The sequence below is a fragment of the Nicotiana attenuata genome, chromosome 1 (assembly GCF_001879085.1).
Source record: "Nicotiana attenuata strain UT chromosome 1, NIATTr2, whole genome shotgun sequence".
Lineage (NCBI taxonomy): Eukaryota > Viridiplantae > Streptophyta > Magnoliopsida > Solanales > Solanaceae > Nicotiana > Nicotiana attenuata.
In genome coordinates this window covers 75,566,114-75,585,992 of record NC_031989.1, presented here as the reverse complement: position 1 = coordinate 75,585,992, position 19,879 = coordinate 75,566,114, and the positions used below count along the sequence as shown (strand labels likewise).

The 19,879-nt window shown below is 40.1% G+C and overlaps 2 protein-coding genes across 2 annotated transcripts; both read left to right on the top strand.

The window, feature by feature from the left end:
* Positions 5,742 to 9,093, top strand: LOC109228997 (DNA ligase 1-like). The gene is made up of 2 exons (XM_019394292.1): positions 5,742 to 6,122; positions 7,366 to 9,093. Exon 2 carries the CDS (start codon positions 7,415 to 7,417, stop codon positions 8,927 to 8,929), a length of 1,515 nt encoding a protein of 504 aa, XP_019249837.1. The 5' UTR covers positions 5,742 to 6,122; positions 7,366 to 7,414; the 3' UTR covers positions 8,930 to 9,093.
* Positions 18,949 to 19,368, top strand: LOC109241427 (RNA-directed DNA polymerase homolog; the record flags this gene model as incomplete). The annotated part of the gene is made up of 1 exon (XM_019408170.1): positions 18,949 to 19,368. A coding segment is annotated over exon 1 (420 nt), but the record flags the coding sequence as incomplete, so codon positions are not given.

The following is a 19,879-nucleotide window of genomic DNA, read 5'->3' as shown; positions in this document are numbered from 1 at the left end:
CATCCCGTTCTCCATGGCCATTTGTAGCCTGATACCAAAAGTAAGGGCATCAATGAATCTCCTTAGCCTCTCCCACTCAGTAGGGGGCAAGACAATTGAATGGCGAGATAAATCTACGAATCGGGTCTCGTACTGAGTAAAAGGCATTCTACCCTACCGGAGGCGCTCAAACTGTCGGTGGTACTCCTCTCTTAGAGTAAAAGAAATGAACTTCTTAAAGAATAGCTGTGAAAACTAATTCTAAGTGAGTGGGGGAGATCCTGCTGGTCTGGCTCGATCATAGTCCTGCCACCACCTTTTTATAGAGCCGTGCATATGGAATATCGCAAAGTCCACTCTATTGGACTCCACTATACCCATGTTGTGCAACACCTCGTGGCAACTGTCAATGAAATACTGTGGGTCCTAAGAAGGTGTGCCACCAAAGCGAATAGGAAATAACTTTGTGAACTTGTACAATCTCTGCAACCCCTCAGAAGACATCATGGTCCTCTCTATGGGCTGAGTAGGAATGAAAGGATGAACTACTCCAGATATTGGGGACGCCAGTCTGATATATGGGAGCCATCTGCTCCGAAGTGTGGGTAGCAGGAGTCTAGGCTCTTTCCCCAGCCTGAGAGACGATTGGTGTAGCAATGAAAGGCTAAACTACTCCAATTGCTGGGACCGCCAAAGTTTGATATATGGGATCCATCTGCTCGGGAGTGTGGGTATCAGAAGTCAAGGCTCTTCCCCAACCTGAGAGACGACCGGTACTATAGGAAATGCACTAGAGCGTCCTGAAGTACGGGAGTAGCTATGAACCCCTCCTGGACCTGAGATGGTCCAACTGCATTGTTGGAGCAGGGATCTCCTCCTCCTGCTCAATCTGAGGCTCTGCAATAGGTGCAGCTGTACGGGCTCTAGGTTGAGCTCCGCCCCTGCCTGTACCTCTAGCTGGACCTCGGCCCCGGCCCCTATCCCTGGTAGTGGCTGCAACCTAGAGCTTCCACTCCTGCTCGGCTGTGGATGTTGTGCGTGTTATTGCCATCTGCAAGAGAATAAGGATAGAATGCTCAAACTTCAGTGATAGAATAAAGTCGCACCATAGAGAAAGAAAGAAGTGAGATTTTCAAAAAGCCCTATAGCCTCTAGAAGAAAAGTACAAACTTCTCTGCACAGATCCTCCAGACTCTACTAAGCTTGCTCATGACTCGTGAGACCTAGACAACCTAGCGCTTTGATACCAACTTGTCACAACCCGGAATCCCAACCTCGGGGCCGTGATGGCGCCTAATGTCCACTTGCTAGGCAAGCCAATATTAGTATACAAATAATAATTTTAAAAGAAATTTTGATAAGAATAAAATTGTAGAGTTTTAAAAGCAGATATAATAACTTCAAACGCTGACTAATCAAACCCGGGATCTGGTGTCACAAGTACATGAGCATTCTAACAGTGCTACAATCAAAGTCTGAATGAAAGTATAACTGTTTGAAATAAAAATAAACAGTAGAGCTGGAAAAGGGAGGGTACTTCAGGGCTGCGGACACCATGCAGCTATACCTCAAGTCTTCGTGATCAGCTAATCCGAGCAAGCCTCCTCTAACTGCCGCTAGGATCAATAACAAAATCTACACAAGAAGTACAAAAGTGTAGCATGAGTACAACCGACCCCATGTACTCTGTAAGTACCGAGCCTATCCTCGATGAGGTAGTGACGAGGCTATAACAAGGCACTCAGTATAAACCTGTACGAATATACTGAAATAACAACAACTGAGAGAAAACAAATATACCGTGGAAGGTGGAAAAAAACTACATAACAGAAGGCTCCAGAATAACATCAAAGCTCAACCTCCACATTACAACACGGATACGGAAAATAATAGCTCAAAATAGTTAAATTACGTCTTCTCTATTGTGGCACACAACCCGATTCACAAATATACCAATAAATAATGTCTTCTCTGTTGCGACATACAACCCGATCCACAAATATATAAATAGCATATTTTTCTCCGTTGCAGCGCACAACCCAATCCAAAATATAAATATACAACATTTGTTGCAACGCGCAACTCGATCCCACATAATAATACCAATAATTATTGCGGCGCACAATTCGATCCCACATGATAATAATATAAATAAACATATACAATCAATTACGACGCAATCCAGATGAAAAGCAATAAGAGAATTACATAACTAAAGTCATAAAGCGGATAAAAATAGTAATCTAATAGCACACAAGGTCAAATAGCAAGTAATGATAATTAATAAATCAAGACACGAATACATGGAAGCAATTAGCAATTAAGGCATGTGATGGATAAGGTATGAATTTAACAAGTAACTACAATTAACAATTAAAGCATTTAAAAATTAATTACATAGACTAAATGAAGGCATGAATTAATTAAAAACAAAAAATAAATACCTCCCGTAATTATGCATATACACTCGTTACCTTATATATACGTTGTCGCCATACATAAATCAAACAGAAAATAGTCCAATCAAGTCTTAATTCCCTCAAGTCAAGGTTAACCACAATACTTACTTCTTTCCACAACCAATCAATGCTCAACCACGGATTTTTCATTAGAATTAGTCTCTAAACCAATCAAATCTAGCCGAATATAGTCCAAATAATTCAAAATAATCTTTAGAAACTACTCAGGATTGAAAAATATTTGATCATTAATCAAAAAATTGGAAAAAAACCAACAAAAGTCAATCACGTGCCCGCTTGGTCTAAACCCGAGATTCGGATCAAAACCCGATTATCCATTCACCCCCGAGCCTGGTTATGTGATTTGTTTCAAAATCTGACCTCAATATGAGGTCTAAATCCAAATTTCACAAAATTCCTAATTTCTACCCAAAATCCCTAATTTCTACCATGAAAATTCATATGTTAAAGGTTAAAATCAATGAGTGATTATGAAAATAAATCAAAACTAGTTAAAAATCACCAACCAATGAAGTGGGGAAGAAAATCTCTTCAAAATCGCCTCTAGACCGAGTTTTAACTTTAAAAAATGGAGTTTTGCAAAAGAATCCTGACTTTCAGATTTTAAGTAGCTGCGCGCGAGGTATTCTTCGCGTTCGCGAAGCACCTGACGCGTTGGCGAAGAGCACTGGCCAAAAGGCCATCGCGTTCGCGAAGGCTAAATCCTCAGATTTCCATCGCGTTCGCGAACCCTGGTCCGCGAAGAGAAACCACCTGTCTTCCCCCAGTCACCCCAAAACCACGTGTTCACGAGATGCTTGTCGCGTTCGCGAAGCGAAGACCCCCCCCCCCCCCCCCCCATTTTCTTAGCGTTCACGAAGAGAAACCTTCCCCCAGCCCAAGTTTCCCCTTCGAGATCGTGAGAGAAGCTTCGCGATCGCGAAGCACAAGACACCAGAAACAACAGTGCTACAAGTTCAAAATGATCTGATACCTATCTGAAACTCACCCGAGCCCCTCGGGCTCCAAATCCAACATGAACACAAGTGTAATAATATCATATAAAATTGTTCTCTATCTCAAATCATGAAAATAATATCAAATAACAAGAATCGATCATCAAAACTCAAGATTTCAACTTGAAAACTCATTTTTCACAATTTCTCACAAAATGCACCGAAACTCGCGCGGTTCACCCTAGACGCCAACCAAATATGTGTACAAGTCCAAAAACATTATAATAACCAACCGAAATTGTCAAAACACCGACCCGAGACTTTTACCAAGAATATTGACCATGGTCAACTCAAGTTGTTTTTAGAACCAAAAATTATAGTTTTTAAAAATTTTACGTAAAAACTTTCCGAAAAATAACACGGACTACGTGCACAAGTTATATAACATCTATGGAAGCTATGAGAGGTCTCGAAACAAAAAAATAATGACTAATACTCAAAACGACCTATCGAGTCGTCATAGTATTATTTTGGCTCCCTACCTTACACAAGATACAGATAAAATTTGCATACATCCTACGCAATCAGATCACTTGTAGGACCACATAAATATGTTATTGTTGATAAAAGCTTGAGAAAATGAATATTTATACTCTAAATTAAGTTAACTTCGTAAGTCCCTTTTATAATGCTCTTTTTGAATATTTCTTAATAACCCAAATGTTGAATTAACCCCTACTAAATGGATGAATTAGTTTATGGATTAATTCAAATATATGTTGTTACGATTGTTTTCTTTCTCATGTATTGAATTCATTTACTAAATAATTCTTTTACAATCACGCAAAGTGCGATTATATTTACTAGTATTAATACAATGATGATAATAATAATAATACTTAAATTATTAATCACTGAACAACGATAGATATAATATAACTTCTACGTTACTTGTCTTCGGAAATCTCTTATTTAGAGATGGAAAAAGGGCCAAATATAACCCTTTACTTTAATATATTATTCACATCTATCCTCCGTTATACTATTGGTCCATATTTATCTTTACCGTTAGCCAAACTTTTTAAAAATACTCTCCACCCAACGGAAAGCTAGCAGATTAATAAAATAATTATTTTAAAAAAAATTCATTAATCCATAACAGGTTAAGCCCATCATTAAAAATGCGTAACCTAAAGTTTTGAGACGTCATAACACATTTTATTTATTTAGAGAGAGACCGTGAATGATGGTGGAATTCATAAGAACATATTTTTTTGGTTATTAGTTGTTCATGGTGGCATTAGGATATCATGTTATCACTTTCGTTTTTTTTGCGTGTGTGGTTATAATATGGCATCCCTTTGTCTAATATAATTCACACTTGACAGTTGGTTTGAATGTTGGTAACAACTGATATATATTTTAATAATACATGTATTTAGTTAATACATGAAGTCAGTGTACTTAGGTTGTTGATTTGCTTTCCAACTTGTTGGTGTACTTTCTTTCATTCTTCATGATTCTTTAGGCTGTAGCTTGATACTAAATTGAATCTCTTCTAATTATTTTCTAATTTTTGTTTATTATAAGTTCACTTGTTACTAAAAATTCTGAGTATCCCATCCCATAGCTTAGAATCTAACTTTGGTTCTAAGGCGTACTTTGGTGATGATTACTTGTTACCCAAATGCTTGAAGCAGAATAAGAAAATCATGGTGCGTGAATACTCATCAATAAAGGCTCACTATTGGAGGAAAAAATACTTTTGTAGCTGCCTTAAGACTTCAAAACTATTAACCTAATAAGATGTTATAAACATTCAAGTCATGGTGGAAAGAAAATCCTAATAAATATTCGGTAAAGTTTGACATGGTGGAAAAAAATAAAGAGAGAAGCTAGACTAAAAAAAAAAGAAATTGGAAAAGGTAGAATATAATAAACATACGATAAGGATATTAAAAGAATTGGGACTCAATATATAAATGAATATATGGTTGTCAGTATTTTTATGTCTTTCACTTCTTGAGTTCAACAAGTGACTACGAAGGAGATGACTAATATGTGTAGAAGAACACAGTAAATAAAAAGACTTTAATGGGTTATTAATGGGTTTTAAAAAAAAAACGTATTTTTTAATTTGGTGAGATTCTATTAGGTAGAGAGTATTTTTAAAATATTTGGCTATTAATAAGGCTAGATATATCCCAACGGTATAACCAAGGGTAAATTTATATAATATGCCAAAATAGAAGCATATATTAGACCCTTTTCCCTTTAGAGATTGAACCATATTTTCCTCTGCATTAAAGGAAAAACAATCCAAAGAAAAAAGCTTTGCAACTGTTCCTTTCTTTTTCTTTTCCTATTTCTCAAGGAAACGATAAAAATAATGCTATCGTGTGAAGTTCAAGATCAACTTAGAAGTCCCACGTATTGACTCCTACCTCAGAAACACGACCAGTTAGTTACACGCAGCTTCTCCCGATCTCTATTCCTGTGAAGTTTCTCCAGTTGTTTCCTTAACCAAGAAGCTAAGTTACACTGGACATAAAGGAAGAATCGAACCAATCTTACATTTGCTGCCATTTAAGACCATAGACTCGTATCAAACGCGTTACATCTAATCCCATTCTCTCTCCTTTTACTTCTCTACCATCTATAAAAGTAGCACCAAAGAACAAACTTTTTTCTGACTTTCTTGGAGTTCTTCTGCTTCTTAGTGAAAAGGGTAAGTCTTAAAGTTTAATCCATTTTGAATAAGATTATAATGGTGATCTAGTGCAAGATTTTTGTATGAATTTCTAATCTACTTTTGAATATTTTTTGGATGCCAATTTGAAATTTATACCGTAGTGGGATGACCAAAAACATCCCCCTCCCAGGGAAGAGAACCTCCACGCAACTTTTTGTGAATCAAGAGGGAAAAGGTTTCCACCTTTTGGTGTACCAAACACTCAATCATATGATAAAGAGAAAATTAAGCTCCAAGTGTGATATTAGCCATCCTGCTACCCGAATTAGAGTACATCTTGTATATTGATCTGTTAGAAAAGTGATCAAACAAGATGTTTCTTTTTCCAATTGAAAAAACTTTCTGTTGGAGCTTAGGGGAATGTATACTTAGTATCTATAATCTCTTTTAGTAGGACTGAGTATCTCTGAAGTATTTTATTACCTCCTATGTCGTGTGTACTTTTTTTTATCATTGCATATTGGGACGTCTTCTGTATTGACCTGTTAAAAACTGATCAGTCCTTCAAATTTCAATGTGGAGAATGTGTATTACAGTATGGGGAATTCATGTCAATGGTTTAGTTGATGGATTAGGATTTGAGTATAGGTAAATTTCATGTCTTACTACCATTGTTTATAAACACTGTTAGGTTTGGAAGAGGTTCCTGACATATTCTACGACCTATGATGTTATCTAAATTCTTTTGAGTGCTGCATCTATGAGGGGGAATAGGCAAAAATCATTTCTATGTAGGTAACGGTTTCTTTACATAAAACTATGTTTACTGGTCATTGTGGTTTATGGGCACACCAATTAGTTAGAAGCCGAAGGTATGTATTGTGGCATGGGATTGGTTCATTTGATGATACTTCGGAGGCTGCTAGGTATTGAATATATTGCTGGGTGGTTCCACTACGGCTTCTTTCTTTTTCCCCAGCATCATCAAGTTGCAGCTGAAGGATTCCTGTGTATTTGGCTTTGTTTTATGGTTTAAAATGCAGTTAATTCTGACAGAATTTACGTCAACGATTGAAATGCTTTAAGAACAAGTAGAGTGGCTTATTGAGTTCAATCTGCTATCAACTGGATCGGATTTGTCAGAACCAATCTATAAAAACATTGTTGTCCTGAATATTTTTTTATCTTTTTCTGTGATTCTACTTTTGCTTTCTACCTAATGCTTTTATTTGCCCATCAGAATTCGAACCTTATCATTTATCCAATTTGTTCTTGTCAGATAACTTAGAGACATTAAAGGCTTATTGACGCGGAGGACAATTTTGGAGATGGAAGACAAAAATGCTGGTGTTTCCAGGGAAGAAGGAAAGATGGAAAAGGAAGAAATTCATCTCAAAGTCGAAAAGAAGATAAAGAAGTCTGATGAAGTAAAAGAGAAAACTGAGGTGGAACTCGATTTGAAGACCAAATCAGTTGAGAAAGAAAAACCAAAGCAGAAGATGGACAAGGATAAAGAGAAGAAACACAAGGACATGCAAGAAAAGAAAGATAAAGACAAGTTGACCAAGAGCGAGTCGAAGGAAAAACACGAAGATGAAAAAGGGGAAGAGAAAGAAGATGACTCACAAGATGTAGAGGAAGAGAAGAAACACAAGGAAAAGAAAGAGAAAAAGGATAAAGAGAAGAAAGATAAGTTCAAGAATGAGTTGGAGAAACAAAAGGAGGAGAAAGATGCCGAGAAAGAGAGGAACCAGGATGAAGAGAAGAAACCAAAAAAGGAAAAGAAGAAGGATAAAGATAAAGAAAGCAAAGGAAAGGAAGACAAGAGCAAAGAGGAGTTAGAGGAAAAGAAGGATGATGAGAAAGAGAAGAAACACATGAAGGAAAAAAAGAAGGACATAGATAAAGAAAAGAAAGACAATAAAAAAAAGGAGTCGAAAGAAAAGGTTGATGAGAAGGGGGATGAGGATAAAGATAAGAAACACAAGAAGGAAAAGAACAAGGGCAAGGATAAAGATCAAGAAAAGAAAGACAGGAGCAAACAGAAGCTGGAGGTAGAAGGTGAGGAAGAGAAGGATGATAAGAACGACAAGAAGGACGATGAGAAGAAAGCTAAGAAGGGAAAAAAGGAGGACAAAGATGAAGAAAAGAAAGAAAAAAGCAAAGAGGAGTCTTTGGAAGAAACAGGGAGGAAGAAGGATAAAGAGAAGAAACACAACAAGGAAAAGAAGGACAAAGATAAAGAAAAGAAAGACAAGAGTGACGTGGAGTTGAAGGAGGAAATGGAGGAAGAGAAGGACGGCGGTAAAGAGAAAAAGAAGCATAAAGAGAAGAAACACAAGGAAGAGAAGGAGAAAGGAAACAAAACCAAGAACAGAGAGGAGTTAGAGGCAGATGATGAAGCGCATGGAAGAAAAGAGAAAGAAACTAAGAAAGATAAGGAAAAGAAATGCAAGGAGGACAAGGATAAGGTTGATGAAAAGGGACATGAAACTGAAGTCACTACTAGGGAGATAAAAATAGGCGGAGGAAATAAAATGTCAGATACGGAAGCAGAACATGAAAGCCAACAAAAGCAGAAAGGAAAGGAAGGTAAAGATGAGAAAGAGAGCGACAAGAAAAAGGATAAAAGTGAGAAGAAAAGGAAAACTGAGGATATATATAAAAGCAAAGATCTGAACAAGTTAAAAACGAAGTTGGAGAAGATCAATGGAAAAATTGAAGCACTTCAACAGGAAAAGGCAGACATCCTGAAAATGATAAAAGAAGCAGATGCTAAAGAGCTAGTTGTTGCTGAAAGCCCCAAGGATGCAGAGAAGGCCCAAGAAGCAGCAGTGGTTTAACAGTGAGTTACAATATACATTCTCATACTATGTCTATGATATATGAATCTTTTGTGTCTGTGATGTAGAGGTATGGTTTTTCATTTATCGTTAGATCAAGTGTTATCTATTTCTTACTTAGTGTTATATATTTCTACATGTTGTTTAGCTTTCTTGAAGTTCTATACTCAGCCTTCTTCTACTCTGGTTTGGTCAATATAGTCTCTAATTGTTAGAACAGCCAATGCCTACAACATATACAATGTGAGCAAACTAAAGTACTAATACATCTAGCAATTAAGCGTAAATCTTTAATAATGAAATAAGGTCATGTGAGTTTGTTGTTAAACTGCAAAGAAGAATCTATTTTGTAAGGTTCCTTGAAGTAAGGGAGTAAAAGAAATTGCTGGGCCAATCAGGAGAAGTAAGGTAATTTAATTTTGACTACTGGACAGCACCAAATGAGTGCTGGCTAACAGAAGTTATTTACAGCTGGGTAAAAGCATCCCTATCTGGCTATGCAGGGAGCTAATGAAGTCTAACATCTGATTTACAACATCTACAGTGTCAATTTAAGACCAACAATATAAATACTATACAAAAAGTATATTTCAGCTGATACACTGAAGATCTGATTCCTTCAAAGCATCTCCTATTCCTCGCTTCACGGCCGTTAAGTTGCATTGTCAATTTTCGGTCAATAGAGCGCATTAGTTGCATGTGTTATAGGTAGTTTAGTTCTTTTGTTTTACACGATATTATGGTTCATTGCCAATATTTTGGTTCCGGCCTCTACTTTTTACCTATGTTCGGTGCAAGAGTAATGGTCGATATTTGATGACTTTGAACAGCACTTCCCAAGAATTTAAACCTCAAAGCCTAAGCTTATGTAATGCAGTGGCTGCATTGTAAAAAAAAAATTTCTTTCCTCCTAAATATATATATAGGCGGTGAAAAGTGTACGTATGTTTGCCACGATGGTAATTCATGGGTATGGTCAGTGTGTGCGAATGTGTGTGCTTCTAAGTATTTCCGAGATGGGGAACATCCTAACAAGAAAATAAGGTTACTAGATGAGCATATTGAAGCTTGATAGCAATTCATGTTCAGAGAGACAAATTAAGTCAGCAAACAATTAGATTCCCTAAGTCATGCTTCCACATAATCTCAATTATATCATAATTTTACTGAACTTCTACCTCAAGTCAAACGCCTAATGAATATGGATAGGTGGAACTTTCCTGCTTTTCGCATATTTAACAGAACAAGTCCAATATAATCCTTCCAACCACCTTGAGCATGTCTATGTACATTTGTAGAATTAGAATTTTTTGGATGGTCTTTTTGTACAGGCTGGATACCTCGCCTTTACATGGTTCATTGGTCTAGCATCCACTCACCAAATGCATGTACTTCATCTCAAGTGTAATAAAGATAGTTTTGCTTTATCAGTGTAGAATAGGAATGTTGTTGGGTAATTTCAAGGGAAACTTACACAAATGTCCCAAATAAATCTCAACTTACCAACCTCTAGTCATTAGTCATAGACTTACCAAAACTAGCCAACAAAAGTTGAAAAACCAAATAATAGGGTTCTTTCTCTCAAAGAATCACATGCAAAAATCACCTTCCATATTTTTAAGTGTGATTAGCAACATTAGATACAAGACGGAAAAGAAATTTCATGGACGGGGTAGCAAATAAGGTGATGAAATACAAAAATCTATACAAATATTCCAAAAATCTAAACAAAAAAGGAACTTTTTTAATGGGTATAGTTGAAAACCATTGAAAATATATAGATAAGTCAATATACAAAATTTGAGAAAGATTGGAGGTGATTTGGAGTGGTTCTTGTATCAAAATTCATAATTAAATCGAGTTCAAAAAAGTCTTCTGCGACACATGTATCACGCATGTATCTCACACACAGGTATACATGGATATACATGTGATACACAATTGATACAAAAATGGTACATATGTGATACACAAATGATACACAGTGTGATACACATATTTTTTTTTTCATGTTCAGCTTTTACTTCGATTTTCAATTCAAACCACCTCAAAACTTCACCAAATCATCCCAAAACTGAGATTCAAGCTCCTTAAGTTGTGCCTAATCTATTCTAATAACACCCACTCAAAACAAAGTAAAAATTTGATATTTTTTGCTACAAATAGCTAATTGGCTAATTTGGCTAATATTAGTAATATTTTATCAATTGGCCAATTTTTGTAATGAGCTACCTATAAATGGACATAGCTGGTAATTTTCCTAATTTCAAATCCCTCAGCCCAAATGTAATCCTTTTTGAAGATGAATAAAATGTGCAGTTGGTTTAAAAAAAAAAACCTCATATCAATGACTTAGGTCGAATCTGCGTCCATCTATTTCCTCTTTACCTAACACTGTAATCTTTAATGTACTTTAAGGTCTAGCTACATACCTATATTATTAATTGCTCCATCTGTTTCAATTTAGATGACACATTTCGTTTATCGAGAGTTAATTTGACTAAACTTTGAAGCTAAATTAAATTAGTTCAACTTAGTATTTTAATATTAAAAATTGGATACACAAAAACTACACGAAAAGTACTATAGGTTATAAATTTCTCATGTCAATATGATAACAACATATATTTTATATGTTAATTTTTTGTACTTTGACTCTCGATAAGCGAAATGTGTCATCTCAATCAAAATGGATGGAATATTAAATTATGCATCTTTTACTGTCCATTTAGTATTTGCTCGTGATTATGGCTTGTTGGGAAGCGTGTCAGGCTAATAGAAGGGAAAAAATATTTAAAAGAGAAAAGCAATAAATTGCAGAAGACAAGATTTCGTGGTTCGGCAACTTTTCCTATTCCACGGCCACACAAAGAATAGCTCTTTATTAATTGAAGAGAAAGAAGAAGTTGCGGGATGATCTGCAAATGAAAATGCAGACCCCTTTTATAGGCATTTGAATGCCCTGCCGACGTAAGCACTAGAGTCACAAGAAAAGAATTCAACCTGCAGACATAAGCGCTTATGTCATAAGAAAAGAATTCAAAGATGAATTCTTCTGCCTTTTTTTTTCTTCTATCTTTGACTTTTCTTTCTTTCACATACAAAAACAGGTTTGCTCCTATCAATCTCCTCCTCCAACCTATGTTACATCAAGAAAGAAATTAAAAAAATATTTACTATTTTCTAGTGGCGCCTTCACGCTATTAGTCTTGAAGGCTAACTGAGGCAGTGCACAGCCTTAGTTTGTCAACACCGACAACTTTGGTCAACATGTTTGACGGGTTCTTTGATCCTCGTATCTTCTGCAGGGAAAGAGTTCCTTCACCTTATCAACTCTCGGATATGATGATACCTCAATTGGATGTGCTTTGATCTTGCATGAAATACTGGATTCTTGGCAAGATGAATTGCGCTCTGGCTATCGCTAAAAAGCTCACAATTGTCCTGCTCTTTACCTAGCTCTTTAAGAAAATTCTTGAGTCGAATCATCTCTTTTCCAGCTTCTGAGATTGCCATGTGCTCTGCTTCAGTGGTACATGGAGCAACACTTTTCTGAAGTCTGGAAATCCAGATAACAACAGTACCACCCAAGGTGAACACGAAGCCTATGGTGCTTTTTCGACTATCTAGATCGCCGCCTAAATTTGCATCAGCAAAACCTTGTAAGATAATATTGTTCTTTTTAAAACAAAGTGTCATACCTGAGGTGCCTTGAGATATCGCAATATTCATTTTACACCTTCCCAATGCTTCTTTCCTGGATCTGATATGTATCTACTGAAAACTCCAACTGCATAGGCTATGTCAGGTCTAGTGCAAACAATCATATGAAACTTTGGACATGTACTTCCTTTCTTCATCTGTCTTAGGTGATTATTTCTTCGACATATTAAGATGGCTTCCGAGTGGAGTGCTTCTGGCTTTTTCATAATGAAGACTGAACCTACTTAGTACTTTCTGTATGTACTTTTCTTGAGGCAATTTTAAGGTTCCTTCGGACCTGTTTATGCTAATCCTCATCCCAAGCATTTGCTTAGCTGGTCCTAAGTCTTTTATTTCAAACTCCTCCTCCGGTTGTTGCTTAACCATGTTGATCTCATTTATGCTAGATCCTGCAATTAGCATATCATCAACGTACAACAGTAAAATGATATAGGGTTCATCAAGATTTTTGATATAACAACAATGGTCCATCTCACATTGTGTGAAACCATTGTTATGCATGAATCCATCAAATTTCTTGTACCATTGTCGGGGAGCTTGTTTCAAACCATACAAACTCTTACTCAACTTACACACAAGGTTTTCTTTACCAGAAACTTGAAAACCTGCCGGTTGCTTCATGTAAATGTCTTCTTCAAGGTCACCATGCAAGAAAGCAGTTTTAACATCTAGCTGCTCCAAATGCAAATTTTCTATGGCTACGATACTTAGCACCAACATGATAGTAGTTAATTTGGCTACAGGAGAGAAGATCTTGGTGTAGTCAATTCCTTCCTTCTGTTGAAAGTCTTTTACTGCTAATCGTGCTTCGTATCTCTTCTTACCATTATGCTCTTCCTTGACTCTGTTCCCCCACTTGTTCTGCAATGTCTTCTTTACTTTCGGTAACTCTGTAAGTATCCATGTGTTTATTCTTTTGAAGATAATTCATCTCTTCATTCATGGGTAAATTCTACTTATCAGAGTCTATCACCTGCATTGCTTCAACAAAATGCTCTGGTTCTCTAGCATCAATCAGAAGTAAATAGCGAAGAGAGAGAGTTAACTTATTGTGACGACCCAAAGGGGTCATCACCTGTATTCCTACTCCCTCTATACTTCTGAGGCCCTGGAAACCTCATTTGGGGTTGCCTCGAGTTGTGTGCGCAGTCCGGGCGCGTAGCCGAAAAGTTCAAATATGAAATTTGTGAGAAAAATTGTTAAATCTTGTTATTTATATTGATTAAGTTTAACTTCGGTCAACGTTTTGGGAAAACGGACCCGGACCCGCGATTTGACGGTCCCGGAGGGTCCGTAGAAAAATATGGGACTCGGGCATATGCCCGGAGTCGAATTCCGAGGTCTAGAGCCCGAGAAATGAACTTTTCTGTGAAATTGTTTTTTCAGAAATAATTAAGGAAATTGGAGATGAAAACTGATTAAAAGACTGTGGTATCGGGCTCGTATTTTGGTTCCGACGCCCGGTACGAGTCTCATATATGGTTTAAGCAATTGCTGTAAAGTTTGGGTGAATTTGGACGTCGTTTGACGTGTTTTGAACTTAAAGCTCTAAACTTGATGTTTTATGAAAATTTGGAAGGAAATCATGGGTCTTGAGGCCTAATTTGATGTTAATGATGTTGTTTTGGCGATTTGATCGCACGGACGAGTCCGTAGGGTGTTTTTGGAGTCATGTGTATGTTCGGTTTGGAGCCCCAAGGGCTCGGGTGAGTTTTGAGTAGGCCCCGGGAGGTCTTAGACTTAGAAATATCAATGGTTGCAGGTTCAGGGAGTTGCAGGCCCCCAGCGCGCCCGCGGTCAATTCCGCGCGGCCGCGGTGCATTCTTGCGCGGTCCGCGTGGCTAGGTTCAGAGGGCCAGTGGTTCAAGTCAACCAGCGCGGCCACGTACCAAAACAATGCGGTCCGCGCTGTGTGGGTTCAGAGAGGGTAGATTACTAGATTCTCAGCGCGGCTGCAGTGCACTTTTGCGCGGTCCGCGCTGAGCCTTTCAGAGGGGTATATAAGGTCGGGATTTTCAGTTATTTTTCACTTTTTTAAAACCCAAAACACAAGAGGCGATTTTCCAAACGATTCTTCTTCTCTAAAACGATTGGTGAGTGATTTCTAACTCATTTTCTTTACTCCTTAACATCTTTAAACATAATTTCAAACTTCAAAACAAAGATTTTAATGGGGAAATTGGGAATTTAGGTTAGAACCTAGGTTTTCCAAAATTGGGGGTTTTGGACCTCAATTCGAGGCCCGATTCCAAAATAACTTACATATTTGAGTTCATGGGGGAATGGGTAATCGGGTTTTTGTTCGAACCTCGGGTTTTGACCACATGGGCCCGGGGGCGTTTTGGGAAATTTTGAGTAAAACTTTGGGAAATTCACTTTTCATGCATTCAAATTTATTCGATTAGTATTTGTTGATACATTCAAGTAACTCGTGACTAGATTCGAGCGGTTTGGTGGTGAATTCGAAGGGTAAAGCTATACTAGAGGCTTGAGTTGAGTTTGGAGCATTTGAGGTAAGTGTTTGATCTAACTTTGGCTTGAGGGAATAGGATTAGAGTATTATTTTCTAATTGCTAAATGTTGAGTACGGTGTATAGGCATGGTGACGAGTATCTATACACCGGTGTCTAGCATGACCGTGGGTCTCTATTTGTGCTTAGTCAGGATTCTGTAGTGACTCTTCCTTGTTAATTGATGGTTTCTACATGATATGAAGAGAATGAGAAGGAAATATGATGTGTAAACTCTTTGGAGCCTTGGCTCGATTTTCGACCTAATTAAAAAGTAAGAAATGAACGTAAAAGAAAGAGATGTGATTATTCCCTTGCCGGGACGTGTAAGTTATTGTTGTCGCTCCCTTGCCGGGATTTAACTTCTTAGTCGTATTCTCCCTTGCCGGGAAACCACTTATATATATTATGAAATGGGATCGTGTGGCACGCCGACCACTTATATATTATGAAATGGGATCGTGTGGTACGCCGACCACTTATATATTATGAAATGGGGTCATGTGGCACGCTGACCACTTATATTTGCTGAAATGGGATCGTGTGGCACGCCGACCACCTACTTATATATTATGAAATGGGATCGTGTGGCACGCTGACCACTTATATAGATTATGAGATCTGATGTAGTTTCGTGTTGACTTCTGATAAGTTGTTTTCATCTGTATTTCCCCTAAGCATGTCCCCTCCCCACCTTAATTGGTATTTTTCTGCTGTTATTTCGTTGCACTTGTATATACATATATATCTGCACAGGTTATTTTTGGTAGGTCCTGTCTAGCCTCGTCACTACTTCGCCGGGGTTAGGCCAGGCATTTACCAGCACATGGGGTCGGTTGTGCTGATGCTACACTCTGTGCATCTTTTTGCACAGATCCAGGAGCAGCTTTTGGGCCTCAGCAGTAGGATTTGATCGGGAGTTGAATTCAGTCCAGGGACTTTCGAGGTAGCCTAGCTGACGTCCGCGAGCCGGAGTCCCTTCTATGTTATTAGTTTGTTTTCCTTGTACCGAGACAAACATTGATGTACTTCTATTCGGACATGTTTTTAGCACTCTTTAGTAGTTTGTGAGTTAGTGACACCGGATCTGGGTAGAGTTGTATTTAAACTTCTGCATTTGGTTTTCAGTTATCTATGTTTTTTTAAGACTTCCGCTTTTATTAAATGACTCGTCTTATTTATATCGTTGAGATGTTATTAGAAAAAAGTTTTAAATGCTTGGTTTGCCTAGCTCCGACAGTAGGCGCCATCACGACTCCCGATGGTGGGAAATCCGGGTCGTGACAAGTTGGTATCAGAGCTCTAGGTTACATAGGTCTCACTACTCACGGACAAACTTAGTAGAGTCTGAGGGATTGGTACGGAGACGTCTGTATTTATTCCAGAGGCTACGGAGTTAGGAAAAATTTCACTTTTGTTCTTTCTTGTCGTGCAATTCTGTTTCTCAAATACTGATTGTCGTTCTACTTTGTTCTTTCGCAGATGGCGAGAACACGTGCTTCTTCTTCTACCGCGCAGCAGCCCGAGCCCCCTGCAGCAGCTCTTACGAGGGGCAGAGGGCGAGGCCGAGGCCATGCCAGAGGCCGAGGCCGGGGCAGAGCTCAGCCCTGAGTAGCAGTCCCAGAGGTGGAGCCTCATGTTGATTATGATGAGGAGGTTCCAGCCCCAGCAGCTTCGGTGGGCCCAGCTCAGGTCCCAGAGGGGTTCATAGCCACCCCAGTTCTTCAGGACGCTCTGGTCAGATTGGTAGGCTTTGTGGAGAGCGTCGCTAGAGCGGGTCTGCTTCCAGTAGCACCAGCCACTTCTCAGGCTGGAGGAGGGGTTCAGACTCCTGCTACACGTACTCCGGAGCAGGTAGCTACCCAGGCTCAGGTTCCAGTGGCTCAGCCAACTGTGGCAGTTCAGCCTGGTATTGTGACTCAGACCGGCGATGGAGCGGCTATGTCCTCAGATGCTTTGTGGAGGCTTGATAGGTTCTCCAAGCTCTTCACCACCACATTCAGTGGTGCTTCTTCAGAGGACCCCCAGGATTTCTTATATAGCTGCCATGAGGTTCTTCGGACTATGGGTATTGTGGAGACCAATGGGGTCGACTTCGCCACCTTTCGGCTAGCAGGATTCGCCAGGACTTGGTGGAGGGACTATTGTTTATCCAGACCAGCAGGGTCGCCATCTTTGACTTGGGACCAGTTTGCAGAGTTGGTTTTGGAGAAGTTTCTCCCAGTTACTCAGCGAGAGGCTCTTCGCAGGCAGTTCGAGCGCCTCCAGCAGGGCTCTATGACAGTCACTCAGTATGAGACTCGGTTCATCGATCTAGCACGCCATGCTATTGTTATACTCCCCATCGAGAGAGAGAGGGTGCGGAGGTTTATTGATGGGTTGATCTAGCCGATCCGTCTCCAGATGGCTATGGGAGTCGGGAGTGAGATTTCTTTTCAGGAGGCGGCCAATGCGGCCCGTAGAGTTGAGATGGCTCTTGCACGGGGAGGTGGTCATGGGTCAGATAAGAGGCCCCGCCATGCAGGTAGATTCAGTGGTACCTCGTCTGGAGGTGGGGATTCTTATGGTAGAGGCCATCCTCCGAGGCCTTTTCAGTCAGCCCTTCAGGTCTCACATGGTACTTCAGGTGGTCGTGGCTCTTAGCCGCAATTTTCTGATCAACAGCTTTTCAGTTCGCCATCAGCACCCATCAGCGCACCACCACTCCGTTATTCTCAGCAGCCGAGGGCTTGTTACACGTGTGGAGACACGAGTCATATTGCCAGGTATTGCCCTCGAGCTTCTGACAGCTCTCAGCAGCAGGGTCCTCGTCCTATGATTCAGGCATCAGGTGATCCACAGGCCGCCCAGCCAGCTAGAGGTGGGCGTATAGGCCATAGAGGTGGAGGTAGGGACCATAGAGGTAGAGCTCGGACCGCCATAGGTAGAGGCCAGCCAGCAGCCGATCGTCCCAGAGATATGGTTCAGGGAGGTGGGGCCCGGCCCCGGTGTTATGCTCTTCCATCCAGGCCAGAGGCTGAGTCTTCAGATGCAGTCATTACAGGTACTATTCTGGTCTGTGATAGGGATGCTTCAGTGCTATTTGACCCTAGGTCTACGTATTCATATGTGTCATCCTATTTTGCACCGTACTTAGTTATGCCTAGTGATGCCTTGAGTATTCCTGTTTATGTATCTACACCGGTGGGTGATTCTATTGTGGTCGACCGAGTTCATCGTTCCTGTGTGGTAGTGTTTGAGGGTCTTGAGACCCGTGTTGATTTAATGCTCTTAGACATGGTGGAATTTGACGTCATATTAGGGATGGATTGGTTGTCCCCGTATCATGCCATCTTGGATTGTCACGCCAAGACCGTGACCTTGGCTTTGCCAGATTTGCCGCGTTTGGAGTGGAAAGGGACCCCAGGGCATACCACCCGCAGAGTCATTTCATATGTGAAGGCTCGACGCATGGTCGAGAAGGGGTGTTTAGCTTATCTGGCGTATGTTCGCGATTCCAGCGCAGAGATCCCTTCTATTGATTCTATTCCTATTGTTCGGGAGTTCCCCGAGGTTTTCCCTTCAGACCTGCCGGGTATGCCGCCCGACCGGGATATTGATTTTTGTATTCATCTGGCTCCGGGAATGCAGCCCATTTCTATCCCGCCGTATCGCATGGTCCCGCCGGAGTTGAAAGAGTTAAAGGATCAGTTGTAGGATTTGCTTGGGAAGGGTTTCGTCAGACCCAGCGTTTCGCCTTGGGGTGCGCCGGTGTTATTTGTGAAGAAAAAGGATGGTTCGATGAGGATGTGCGTTGATTACCGGAAATTGAACAAAGTGATGATAAAGAACAAGTATCCACTACCGAGGATTGACGATTTGTTCGACCAGCTTCAGGGTGCAAGGGTATTTTCAAAGATAGACTTGAGATCTGGCTACCATCAGTTGAGGATTAGGGCATCCGATGTCCCTAAGATAGCATTCCGCACTCGGTACGGGCATTATGAGTTCCTGGTCATGTCGTTTGGGTTGACCAATGCCCCAGCAGCATTCATGGAGTTGATGAACCGAGTGTTCAGGCCATATTTGGACTTGTTCGTGATAGTCTTTATTGATGATATTTTGGTGTACTCCCGCAGCAAGGAGGAGCACGAGCGGCACCTCAGAGTGGTTCTTCAGACTCTGAGGGATAGTCAGTTATATGCCAAGTTCTCCAAGTGTGAGTTCTGGTTGCGTTCGGTTGCATTTCTGGGTCACGTTGTATCAACAGAGGGTATTCAGGTGGACCCGAAGAAGATAGAGGCAGTCAAGAACTAGCCTCGACCAGCATCAGCTATAGAGATTCGGAGTTTCTTGGGGTTAGCAGGCTACTATCGTCGCTTCGTGGAGAGGTTTTCATCTATTGTAGCCCCGATGACCAGATTGACCCAGAAGGGTACCCAGTGCAGATGGTCAAATGAGTGTGAGGCGAGCTTTCAGAAGCTCAAGGCAGCTCTGACTACGGCACTGGTATTGGTTTTGCCCACAGGTTCAGGGCCTTATACAGTCTATTGTGATGCTTCCCGTATTGGGCTTGGTGCAGTATTGATGCAGGATGGCAGAGTCATAGCCTATGCTTCGAGCCAGTTAAAGATCCACGAGAATAATTATCCGGTTCATGATCTAGAGTTGGCAGCCATCGTTCATGCTTTGAAGATTTGGAGGCATTACCTATATGGTGTGACGTGTGAGGTGTACA